General features: G+C 41.3%; 1 protein-coding gene across 8 annotated transcripts in view; it reads right to left on the bottom strand.

Moving 5' to 3' along the window:
- Positions 1-13,581, bottom strand: part of HERC2 (HECT and RLD domain containing E3 ubiquitin protein ligase 2) — a 230,679-nt gene that overhangs the window by 180,629 nt on the left and 36,469 nt on the right. For 6 of the 8 annotated variants that reach the window (XM_033400202.2, XM_049712569.1, XM_004276886.4 and 3 more), the window contains exons 5-12: positions 8,971-9,190; positions 6,417-6,517; positions 5,771-5,927; positions 5,213-5,323; positions 4,496-4,667; positions 2,598-2,771; positions 742-930; positions 31-182 (exon numbers count right to left, since the gene is read on the bottom strand). In XM_033400202.2, the coding sequence (XP_033256093.2) occupies positions 31-182; positions 742-930; positions 2,598-2,771; positions 4,496-4,667; positions 5,213-5,323; positions 5,771-5,927; positions 6,417-6,517; positions 8,971-9,190 (1,276 nt within the window). Of the gene's footprint in view, positions 1-30; positions 183-741; positions 931-2,597; positions 2,772-4,495; positions 4,668-5,212; positions 5,324-5,770; positions 5,928-6,416; positions 6,577-8,970; positions 9,191-13,581 lie in introns of those variants that run through there. The other 2 variants (XM_049712572.1, XM_049712570.1) reach the window with 2 other exon arrangements.

Here is a 13,581-nt window from a genome sequence, read left to right as displayed (position 1 = left end):
GTGTCAGTTACAGGAATAGGCTGTACATACACTGTGTCCCCGTGGCCTAGACGTCCACCATCCCCACAGCCCCAGGAATACACCTCTCCGGTGGCTGCCAAGGCCAGGTAGTGGTGACCGTCCGAATGGGCAGCAATTTTTACAATGTTTCTGGAGGCAAGACCCTGGACCAGCTGTGGAGCCTAAAAAGGTAAAAATAGGAAGAAAATTGGTAAGCAGTCCAAGGATAAAGAAAACAGCATGACTCGCCTCAACCCTGTACCTTATGTTGACAAACTCCTCTCGAACTGAAAGAACATGAGCCTCTGGTGGTTGCCAGGCCACCTGTCCAGTCACCCTGCCCAGCACCAACAGAAGAGCACCAGGCGGGCGGCCTCCACGTGCTCAGAGGTGAAGAGCTCCTTCCTTTAACAGGAACGTGCCCAATCTGCCACCAACCCCACGACTGCCTCATTTGTTACTACCTTCCTGGCCCCCAAAGTGAAATGACGTTACAGTTTACAAATGGGAATAACAGCTGGCAATAAATGGCGCTGTAAGGAGTTCCTGAGCTTAAAAACTGAGAAATTCTGCCCCCAAAATCTTGACAATAATGATCACAATTAAAATTTTTAAACACAACTAATAATATACAATGCGCAGGTGCTTATAAATCTTCAGAAGTCAACCGACAGAAAGAAAGACAAGATCCACAGCACCCACAGCAAAGGGGCCCCTCCACCAACCCGCCCCAGCACCTACCAGCGTGTCACTGTTGTAGGCCTGCGTGTACACACGGCCATTCCTCGACAAGATCAAGAAGCGCTTCTCTGCACAGGCGATCTGTGTGACCCCCAGGTTGGCAAGGCCTTCACACTGAATTGGACCGATCACATTGGCATAGTATTTCCATCCTATTAACCCCCATCCTATGACCTCTTGCAATGATCCCTGTCAGACAACAACGTAAGGAAACATTTTCTTTATATCAGCAAGAAAATTCTTTCTTAGACAAAAAAAAGGATAATTCATGCAAGGAGTAACAATGAGATACAGTAAGATAAAAATAAAGGAAGTAAAGAAAGACGCTGATTCACAACATCAAAATAACTCAGAATACCCCATATGGCCTCAGTTAGCAGGTAAGATGAAGTAACTGAACAGGTTTCTTTTCCACAGCATTTCATTTTAACAGAGCCCATTAAAAAGTAGTACAAGTAGACCTGAAACATATTTTAAAATGCTCAAACCATATCAGGTTACCACTTCGCCGTTACAGGCAGGGACCCGAAGGCCTAAGCACAAGCCTAGGAGACAAGTGTCCCTGGCTGTTGGTGGGAGTGAGAGGAATGAAGCCACGTGAGAGCAATTCGGGGATAATCAGCTCACGTGTCCACCACATCGGATACATCACCACTGCAGACGCGTGCGCACACATAGAGGAACAAAGGTAGAGGGTAGCCATCGCAGCATTACCTGAGTAGCAAGCTTCTGGCAACACAAGTGTCCACCAATAGGAGACATTTTAAAAAATCATGATACGTCCACATGTGGAACACTAAGTTTCTTTTAAAAATAAAGAGAGAAGCTCTGCTTACTTATACAGAGAGCTCTTCAGTAGTCGGCTTAGTGAAAAAACAAGCTACAGAAGTGATATAATACAATACTGCTGAGAGAACTGAAAGGATGCATAAGGGACCAGAAGCATGAGAGGCAAAGGTGGGGAAAGAGGGCGAGGAGGCAGTGGGAGAGGAAGTGACAGGGTGTCTCTGCATTTAGTTTTCATTGTTGACCATAGGAATGTATTACTTATCTGGAAAACATAAATACCTGCAAAATAAAATAAATACTCCTCGTATTAAACACTAAAAGTTAGAAGGAATTCCCTGGTGGTCCAGTGGATAGGACTCTGCGCTCTCATTGCCGGGGACCAGCTTCAATCCCTGGTCAGGGAACTAAGATCCCACAAGCCACATGGCTCAGCCAAAGGAAAAAAGCATTAAAAATTAGAAAAATCTGCAGTTTGCTGTACAGCAGAAACTAACACAACATTGTAAATCAACTAGAGTCCAATAAAAATTAATTTAATAAATAAATAAAAGTACTTATGCTGCCAAAACAAACAAAGAAGACCATTAGAAAAATCTGGATTCAAAACCAGGATTCTTCTGCGTGACCTTGGCAAGGTTCGGTACCACTCCAAACGGCAGCCTTCTCATCGACACAATGGGGCAGCATAGTGATGGTCGGGTGCGTCTGTGTGAGGTCCTCCGTAGGCCTGCACGAGCAGGCCCCCACACACCCAGCTTAGTGTCAGACACGTCGCTACCTTTCTCCTGAGGAAGACAGCGTGGCATGTGGCTGTGGGAAGGCAGGAGAGCGCTCCAGGGACGTGCCCCTGAATCTGGAACCTGGGACACGGGGTGGGTCCTGAACCGCTGTGTGCCTCGGCCTGCTCATCGCCCACTGTGACCGCTAACGACGCCTTAAAGCGTATACATGTTTAAAAGCTGAAAGCCAAATCCACCCCAACAGCAGAGAAAGTGAGTCTCCACACAGGCACAGAATGAGAACCTAGGAACATACACACAGAGAATAAACAATGCTCTCGCACTGACCTTATGAGAGGTCGGAGAGCTACAGAGAGGTGGCATACAGGGGGCGGCCAGGCGGTCCAGGTGGGCCATGACAACAACCGCAGTCTGTCGTAAGTCTATGGCAAGCTCGCTGTCTCGCGGAAGAGTGAGGTACCTCAGGAAGCTCTCATTGGGGCTCAGAGGGCCAGACAGAAGCTAGAGAAGAAAAGTAAAGAAACATCTTCAGAAACGGTGGGAAAAATTAAAGTAACACAGTTAGCCTTTAACCACTCTTTATATTTTGGTATTCACAGTTAGACATTATCTGTAAACCTGCCCCTTTCTGGCTATCAAGTAAGAAGTGTTGCTGACACATTGAGATCTACACACGCACCGCACACAGTGGTGCCCACACATCCGCACATCCGTCACCTGTGTGCCAACTCCACACAGGTAAATGACACAGCCCGACCGTCCTCAGGTTCACTACCCCAAGGACCCTCGAAAGAACTCAGAGCAATCTTCCTGGGAACAAAGCACTGTACCTCAACCTGGCTTTGAAAACTGAAAACAAAAACCACTTACTTTAATCTAAATGCTGCCCACTCATCAGAAAACCTAATTTTATTTGCACATTAAGTAATAATTCTAATTCTTCTGAAGCCAGAATAGCTTTATTATCACTAAAGACTGCAAAGTGAAAATATAATTAGGCTGAAACTTCATAACGGAATAGCTAAGTCTTTCCAGAAAAGACCTGCAAGATCAAACTTGTACCTCTAAAAAGCCACAGCCCCAGGGGTGTGGAGCTGGGAGGGCCCTGCCCTGCCACCAGCCTCAGCTTCCTGGGACTAAACACAGGGATGACTTACGTGACATTCTCTGCGTGGTGCCCCACATTCAGGAAGGGCCAACAAAGTGAGTCGCTATTTCCAACGCTCTTTTTCTAATATTTTTCTGAAAGTGTGCATTTCAGACTTGGCTCCACGCTGCCAACGCAGCTGTTGCTGGCTAATGGAGGTGCCGTCCATAAACAGCACATGGAGGAGGACAGAGCGGGAAGAGAAGATTTGCCTGGGCCCTGGAAGGGTCAACACCAACCCACAGTAACTGCCCTCCACGCAGACAGAGTGAGGTATCGTGGCAGAACAGCTCCTCTGAACTAGACGCGCGCTCCCTCCCACGCCAGCCGAGCCTCGCTCCTGCACTGTGGCCCCATGTCATCACCGCAGGCACCGTAAGAACGCACTCTTTCTGAATATCATCAGGATTTTTACCCATCTTCATGCCGCTACTAACTCAATTAGCCCCATCACAGCCAAACCACAACACGACTGGCTGCCGGGAACACAAAAGCGCTAAACGCACAAAAGGCTCAGGGGCTCCAGCGTAGCAGAAAGAAAACTGCATGGCCAGCAAGGCAGCAGATGGATCTCTGTAAAAGCACAAGCTGATATTTGTTAAGAAACATGGTCCTAATACACACAATCCAAAATGAACACAAAGGGCCAGGGTCTACAAAACACAGCTGGCTCTGGTCACTCCTTAGTTGCTGCAAAGAATCCGAATGTGATCATGCGATAGTTCTGCTGTATCAACTGTGACCTACACAATGACCTGCCATAGCCAATCCCACACCTGACTCACTGTTTGCTTCGTTTTTTTTCTTTATTTTTGGTCATACCGCGCAGCTTGCAGGATCTTAATTCCCCGACCAGGGATTGAACCCGTGCCCCCTGCAGTGGAAGTACGGAGTCTTAACCACTGGACCACCAGGGAAGTCTCTGATTCACTGTTTTAATGGCCAAAACCACTCTCCCCCCAGAAGCAACTACCACCACAGATAATGTGCTCTGGTCTTGTTTATAAAAGGCTAACTCCTTTAGGATAAGTGAAATGAAGAGAGCTACTTAAGTGCAAAGTCTCGTGACGATACCTACATGAGTGTCACCTTCTGTATGGGGGGCATCTTTACTGCACATGATGCTCTGGAACCTTTGCAGCAAAGGAAGAAGGGGGGCGCTGGTACCCTGGGCAGACCGCTCATTGTCAGTTTCCTGTGTCCCACTGTCCCACAATTGAAGCAGCAACAGGATAGCAGATAACATTTGGCTGGAAGAGAAATTATCTTTATTCTCTAGTAAAAATTTTAACATTTTTTGCCATGGTCTGTAAAAAATTAAAGCAGACAGCTAAATAAAACGGAAGAAATACTTTAGATTTGAAAGGAAACTAAAACAAGGCCCTGAAAACAATTCTTGGCAGTAAAATCCCTAAATCAATGCCAAGATTTTAGCACAAGACATCTACCTTCTGTGGATGAGAAACATAAAACCAGTTAAGAAGCTCAAATAGCACTTTCTACAGGGAATTTCTAGGACCTTAAATTAATGGAATAAAAATAACTATTTGAAGAAAATTAAGAGAGAGAGGGAAAAGAAATAACAGTTCCTAAACTACTAGAAAGTTGAACACAAAAAAGGAAGTGAAGAAAACTTAAGTGTACCCAGGTCTGAAAATAGAGGGTCTGGGACATGGTTCTTTGATCACAGACCACCACACATTTCCTACAGTCACAAATAGTTCAATGAAATGCAACAGCTGCTCAGATACAGAGGCATCTCCCTACAGCATTCCCAGCCTATAGCACCCCTCACCTCAGCGTGCCTCTCTGCACAGCCAGCTCTAACAGGATGGCCAGGGCCAGGTGCTGGTCCTGCAGGGGGATACTTCCTGGCCCTTTGGTACCAGGCGTTCCATGAACATCCCTGAAATGACAGCAGAGGATGCAGGGACAAAGTAACAACAGACCTTAAAGACAGTATACTTAAAACAAGCATGTTGTTAATGTTAAATTAAGTACCTTCCCTTTCCCATGGAGAAATATATTTTTAATATTTAGAATCAGGTTTCTGAGACTTGCTTACTCAAATTTAATCAGAGATTCTAAAGCATACAATTAACCTGTAAAGATAAGTTTTTATTAAAAGTATTAATTCAGATACTATACGATGATTACATTAGAAGACATATTCCAAGTTGCTGTAGCATAAAACTACTTGTATCATTATTCAAATGATGAGCCTGAGGGTACGCTGGAAACACTCCAGAAACCAACCTACTAAATTTCTTAGCTCTAAAGAGAAGAAGGTGAGACGAGACTGCAAAGCATGCTGGAACCGTTCACACAGTAAAATGTGAGAAGAAGAACTCACCCGGTCACGACGGACCTGAGGAAGCGGGTTGCTCTTTCTACCACCTCCAGCCACACAGAGGACACTGTGCTCTCATCAAAGAGCGAGGCCTCAGGCAGGGCTCTCAGGGCGTCCAGGGATTCCTGCAACAGCTCGCTGCAGAGGTCCGCGTCCTCCCCTGGGCACACACAAGGCAGATGACGCCACCCGTACCCGGGCAGCACACAGACAGAGTTCTCCCCACTCTCCCAGGCAGGTCTCCTACCCCCAGAGTGAGAGGATGCCACTGGCAGGTTTTCAATCTCTCACTTTCCTCTCAATGAGATACCGCAAGAACTCAGAGACTAACACTGAACAGTTGCTCCAACGTCAATTCTTTATTTTATGACTCTCATGTGAGCAATTCTAATTTCTGGTTCTCCTAGAAAATAAATCAGTACAGAGGCACTGCGGCGGTTCACCTGGGATGTATGTGCATACGCACCTTTTTTCTTAGAAGCACAGGCCTGCAAAGTCAAACAGACTGTGAAGCCTCTCATTTTACAAACAAGGAAAATGAGGCCTCGAGAGCACATGGGATCAACCCAGGGGCACGTGGTGGCAGAAGTGAGGAAAGAACCCACATCCCCTGATGTGGCAGGAAACAGAACACGCGGGGCACACGTACCTGACCGCCAGGCCCTGCGCAAGAACGCAAAGGCAAAGGAGAGAGCTGCTCGGGATCCAACTCTCGCAAGGCCTTCCACCCCTTTGCCTGTGGGCCGGGAACTGCGGACAACATACATGGGGGGGTGTGGGAATTGGTCAGTCAGAGGCATGTGCAAATTCTAAAATAAAATAAGTAATAAGAAAGGATTTGTTCCAAAATGTGATCAATGGGTTTCTTTAGATAGCAGGATCACAAATGACTTTTAGTTTCACGCTTTAAAGACTTTTATCAAATGTCCTTTGTAAAGGAAAAGTTTTCTCTTTGAAGGGAAAAAAAAAGACAGTTAAAAAGAATTTTAAATGACTTGCTAAAACACTCATGAAATAATCTCAGGGAACTAATATTATTAGTTGGGGGAAGACAGATGATAAACGAAATAAACAAACATAAAAGGGGGATTCAATTTACAAAGTAAAGAAAAGGCAGGTGAGGGGTAAGGAGCACACAGAAAACAAGGCAGCAAGTGCCAACACTCAGCCCCAGGCCTGGGCATCTGCTCTGGCCCTCCCCCTGCCTAGGGCTATGTGGCTGCTAGGTCTGCAGGCCCCGTAATGTGCTCTTCTCCTTCACCCACACTCCCACCTACCTCAGCAGGTAACCCCGCCTGAATTTACTGCTTTTCATTCTCACGTGTTTTTTAAGCATTTTTCTACTTATACATGTTAATTTAACAAGACATGGTTTCATTTTGCACGTATTAAGAAGTTATACAAACCATAAAAATCATCCTTTTAAAAAAAACCTAGAATATAAAAATGTGTGTACAATATAAACTCAATCATATGTAGCAAGAAATTTTATTTTCAACTTTATACTGTTATGTATTTCTACTATATACTTCACTCTCCAAATTTACTCTAATTTGCTTTCATAATTAGGGAGAAATGTTATTTAAAATGGGCAATCATATAGAATGATCTCCCCAAGATACAATATCAAGTCAAATTAGCAGTGAGGAACGTGGGGACCCACAGAGGCAGCTGGTATGCGCACGTCTATGAATCCTGAACAGTGCAGGATACGTGCTTGGGGAGCTCTACGAGGAAACAACCCTCTAAGAAAGCTGTACCAGGAGAGGCATGAAGCTGGGGTTCCCCTCAGCCAATCGTGACCTCATCCACGGAGAAAGAGCCAAACAGTCCTAAATCTGTACCGTGTAAAAACTGCTAAATCTTCAACAAGTGGCTCTCCATTTTACAGCTATTTAAGAAAACAGAAATAGAAATAGCTTGGACCCACCCCCATCTACGCCAATCAACTATCCAACCCACAGCCAGTTCTACGAAAAAGGTAAAACCCACTACTATCCAAATAAGTCGAGAAATTAGGGAAAGATATCTACTAAAATTTAGGAGATAACACTACACATCTAACAGAATGGCTAAAATAAATAAGTGACAACACCACCAAATGCTGACGAGGATATGGAGAAATGGAACCACTCATACATGGCGGATGAGAATGTGAAATGGTACAGCTATACCGGAATCAGTACGAAAATGTCTTACAAACCTAAACGTAAGACCCAGCAATTGCACCCTAGGCATTTATTCCAGAGAAATGAAACTTAAGTTCACACAAAAACCTGTACACAAATATTCACAGCAGCTTTATTCAAAATACTCAAAAATGATAAACAACTGAGATATCCTTCAAAGGTTGAGTGGTTAAACACAATGTGGTACATCCATACGTGGAATCCTGCTCAACAATGATGACACATTCACCTACTTGGAAGAATCTCAAAGGAATAATGCTGAGTGAAAAAGCCAACCTCAAAAGGTTACATAATAAACATGGAGAACAAGTTAATGGTTGCAGCTATAAAAAAGGGTCCTTGTCCTGTACCCTGTGGCAGTACTGACAGAAATCTACACCTGCGATAAAATCTCATGCATACACACATACACAGAGGATTGAAAGCATGTAAAATGGGAAATCTGAGTAAGACGGGTACAATGTATCAAAGTCGATATCCTAGTTGTGATTTTTGTACTACAGTTTTGCAAGTGAAAAACTAGGGAAACTGGCTGAAGGGTATAAGGAATCTCTCTATTATTTCTTACAACTGCATGTGAATCCATAAAAGCATCTCTTGTAAGAAAAGAATAAGTAAATCACATTAAGAAGAAAAAAATGAAGCATCTAAACTAGTTAAGCACTACTACAATGTGATAATTCCCTACCCGGTACCAAAACAAAAAGAATATAATGTTCAGATCCCATTTTCAAATCTAGACATGCCGATCTAAACTTTTGACTGGCTTCTACAGTTACTGACAGAACAGGGTCTTTAAAATAATGGTACAGGTTACAGCATAGCCTGTTACTTTATGAGCAAATTGGGAAAGCCATTCTCCAGATTATATGAAACATACAAAAAGGGAAAGAAAGAATAAAATTTCAGAAAACAAAAACAGACTATATTGAAAGCCTTAATTAAACTTTCTTAAACAAAACAGCATGAGTTTTATATTTAGCTGGTATCAGGATTCTTTTTTAATTATATTACCTTTTTTTGTCCACAGGAGGCAAAGAAACACTGCTGCTTTTCCACTTAACTTTGACAGTCTCCTGAAAAACAGTTCTATTCAAGGCAATGAAGTATCGTTCCAAAACGACGAGTCTCTGCTTGAGCCTCAGGGCTGAAAGGGTGGTGGTGGCTGACTGGATGGCCAGAGCTTGTTGCTCTCTAACCAACACAGAAAGACACTCCTTCAGTTCATTCACCTCTAGAAAACAAGATAAAACATCCAACCTCTGAATATCATGGGCAAAGTTTGTTGTAACATTATAAAATGGGTAACAATAATAGGTAATAGCTGAGTGCTTAATATGTGCCACAAACGGTTTTAAGCAGTTTACACACATTAGGTAATCCTCACAGGCACCATTAGGAGGTAGTACTGTGCATGCATTCTATGGAGGAGGAAACTGAGGCACAGAGTGCTTGCCCAAGGTCACCCAGCTGAGTATGGCACACGGGAGACCACTCTTAGCCACCATGTTATACTGCCTCTCTGTAAACATGGTATAAAAGTTTTTAACACAAAATTGTGAAGTCAATCCTTATCAGCAACACATTTCCTAGATAGAGAGAAAAACTACATCCAGTATTTTCATGTTATAAAACCAAATCCAAAATAAAAACAGTTTCAATAAATTGCCCAGCATCCATGACCGATGAGAGGTAATACATTTATGGAATATTTCAGAGAAAGATGAAGTAACTAGTCAGAATGTGCTATGGGTAAGTAGTATTTCATCATACTATTCTCTCTACTGTGTATGTTTGAAATTTTCTACACTTAAGGACTTTTTTTTTTAGGTACCTAGAAGAAAATTACATGAATGAAAATAACTAAAAGGAGTCTTGTCTTACAATTAAGCATAAAGCTGCCTTAAGTTGAACTGTAAACTAAGTTACCTTCCACCAACCCCCTATACCAATAAAGCACCTGTAAACTAAGTTACCTTCCACCAACCCCCTATACCAATAAAGCACCCAGTGTTAACGAGAGCAGGAGATGTCCTATGCTTGTTTTTCTATCTCTGATATTTATTAGCTATGAAGCCAAAACAGTCATCGCCCTGGTAGCCTCATATACCAAGAGACAAAAGTCACACACCTACTGACTTCCCCTATACGGAAGACATTTATTTCTTAGCTACCCATGACCTAAACATGCTTTTCCTATGGGAGAGAAGGAGATCATAGAAGGCATCAGATGGATACACCTCACCACTCTCTAGAGAGGCCACCAGGACAAAGCTTCCCTCTCCACACACAGGAACTATGGCACAGAGATGCACATCCAGACACCAGAGGTTGGATGCTAAGTCTGGAAAGCTCCACTAGCTAAAATGGCTAATCATTATAGAAAACTAGATGGAAAAAATATGTCTTTTTGTGTTTTTTGTGTTTTTCTTTTTTTTTTTGAAAAATACTTTTGGAACTTCCCTGGTGGTCCAGTGACTAAGACTCCATGCTTCCAATACAAGGGGTGAGGGTTCGATCCCTGGTCTGGGAACTAAGATCCCACATGCTGTGTGGCATGGCCAAAAAAGGAAAAAAAAATTTTTTTTTAAATACAGATTTCAGAAACACTAAAAGCAATGTAACAGAAAAATATGAGAAAAACATTAATAAATGTTTTTTAAAAATACTTTAAATTCCAAACTAGGCTCAAGATGAAGAAGCAGAAAGATTTATACATGAAGTACCATCCCTACCCTTCACAGGCATCCTTGCAGAATCACCTTTGGCCCAACACTGAGAGGTGCCTGAGGCCCTGCATACATACGGGAGACTTCACTGAGACAAGCCCTGTCAAAGACAGTTTGTCTACACATCCCCCATGCAGAATTTCTTCCAGAAATCAGGCCTAAGAAAAGCTTTACCTTCCTGAATAATCACTATGTTTTCTACTTTGAAATAATAATACGTCTCTCTTCCGCGTTGCTGCAAAGCCCAGAGACAACTGTGAAGCTCAAAGAGAGCCTTCATGCCCTTGAGCCTGCTCTCCTTCCTGATGTCCTAACGGTGCTTGCCCTGCCCAACTCCTAATGCCTAGTCAATCAGTCATTTATTGTAGGATACCTTGAAACAAGTAGGTGAGTAAATAAAGTAACAAAGAAACAAATCATGGAGACCATGGGGGGAGCCAGCAGAACTCCCATCCCCTCCTGGCAGTAACAAGGTATAGCACACTCTTGCCCTGCCAGAATGGTGTCATAGAAAACCAATCAGAGTCTCAGAACATAACGTGAAGATGTCCATGTTTCAACAGAAAGTCACTCATCACATCAAGAGCCAGGATGATCTCAAAATAAATTTTAAAAAGACAATAAATAGATAGAAACACCAAGATGACAGAGACGTTAGAATACTCTCATAAAGATTTTAAAGAAGCCACAATAAAAAAATGCTCCAAAAAGCAAAAACAAACACACTTGAAACATATGAAAAAATAGAAAACCTAAGACAAGAAAAAGGAGTTTTATTTAAAAAAGAAAAAAAAAGAACCAAATGGAAATTTTGGAACCAAAAAACCTAATAACCAAAATAAAGTTTGGTGAAATGGCTCAACAGTAGAATGGAAAAAAATAAAGATGAATCACTAAATTAGAAGCCAGAAGTTGCCAATCGAATAAGGAGAGAAAATACACTGGAAAAATAAAATTGCACTGAACTGAAAACATGCTAGAAGGATTCAATGGCGCATTACATGAAGCAGCAGAAAAGCTCAGTAAACTCAAAGACAGGGCACTGTAGTTCACCCAGTCAGAGCAACAAAAAGAAAAAACAATGAAAAAATGTGAAAATAGGTTAAGGGATATACGACACAATATCAAGCAGACTTCACAGGGTCCCAGAAGGAGAAGAGGCAGAGAAAGGGACAGAAAACTTATTTGATGTAATATAGGAAAAAACTTCCCTAACCTGGGGAAGGAAACAGACATTGAGATCCAGGAAGTCCAGAGAGTTCCAAACCACAGAAAACTAAAGACACCCACAACAAAACACATCATAATTAAAATGTCAAAGGTTAAAAATAAGATAAAAATCTTAAAAGCAGCAAGAGAAAAACAACTTGTTAGATGCAAGGGAACCCCTGTAAGACTGTAAGTAGATTTTTCAGCAGAAATTTTGCAAGGCAGAAGAGAGTGGCATAATATATTCAAAGCCTGAATGAAAAAAACTTCTTTACCCAACAAACATATCAAGTAGCAAGTGAAGGAGAGATAAAGAGTTTTCTAGACAAGTAAAAGTTAAAGGAGTTCATCACCACTAATCTAGCCTTAATAGAAATGATAAAAAGAGTTCTTTAAGCTGAAAAGAAAGAGAACTAATTAGTAACAAGAAAACATTTGAAAGTATAAATCTCACTGGTAAAAGTAAATATATAATAAAGGTAGTGGATTAATAACTTAAAAACTGAGTATAAAGGTTAAATGACAAAAGAAGTAAAAATAACTATAACAAACAATTAAGGGATATATAAGATAAAAAGTTGCAAATTATGACATCAAATACCCAAAACATGGGAGAGGAGGATAAAAATGCAAAGCTTAGAATGTGTTCAAACGTATGTTTATTTATAAATAGAATGTTATAAATACAAGCTGTTATATGTAAGCTTCATGGTAGCCACAAAGCAAAAAACTATAGTAGATACACAAAAGATAATGAGAAAGGAATCTAGGCATACCATTAAAGAGAATCATCAAATCACAAAGGAGAACTACAAAACAGCCAGGAATAAAACAATTATCATAACAGCAATAAAAACAAACGTTATCAATAACTGTAAATGTAAATGGAGTAAATTCACCAATAAAAAGACACAGAGTGGTTGAAAGGATTAAAAAAAAAAGAACTCATCTATATACTGCCTACAAGAGACTCACTTCAGACATAAGGACACAACACACAGACTGAAAGTGAAGGGATGGAAAAAGATATTCCATGCAAATGAAAACCAAAAGAAAGTTGGGGTACCTATACTTAGATCAGATAAATAGATTTTAAAACAAAAGTGTAATAAGAGACAAAGAAGGGCATTACATAATGATAAAGGGGTGAGTCCAACAAGAGAATATAACATTTGTAAATACCTATACACCCAACATAGGAGTAACTAAATATAAAGCAAATATTAAGAGACCTAAAGGGAGAAATTGATAGCAATACAATAATAGTATTGTATTATAGTATAGTAAAGGACTTTAATACACCCCTTACATCAACAGATAAATCACCCAGACAGAAAAATCATTAAAATAACATCTGCCTCATATGACATGTTAGATCTGATGACCTTAACAGATATATACAGAACATTCCATCCAAAAGTAACAGAATACACATTCTTCTCAAGTGCACATTAAACATTCTCCAGACTATCATGTATTAGGTCACAATAAACTTAATTAGACTGAAATCACATCAAGCATCTTTCTGAACCACAAAGTTATGAAACTGGAAATAAACTACAAGACAAAAACTGGAAAATTCACAAATATGTGGAGATTAAACAACATGCTACTGAACAACCAATAGGTCAAGGAAGAAATCAAAAGAAAAACAAAAAAAGACCTTGAGACAAATGAAAATGGAAAT

Source organism: Orcinus orca, chromosome 7, assembly GCF_937001465.1.
Source record: "Orcinus orca chromosome 7, mOrcOrc1.1, whole genome shotgun sequence".
In the NCBI taxonomy this organism is placed as follows: Eukaryota; Metazoa; Chordata; class Mammalia; order Artiodactyla; family Delphinidae; genus Orcinus; species Orcinus orca.
Note: the sequence above shows the minus strand (reverse complement) of the source record. Positions and strands in the feature narration are given on the sequence as shown.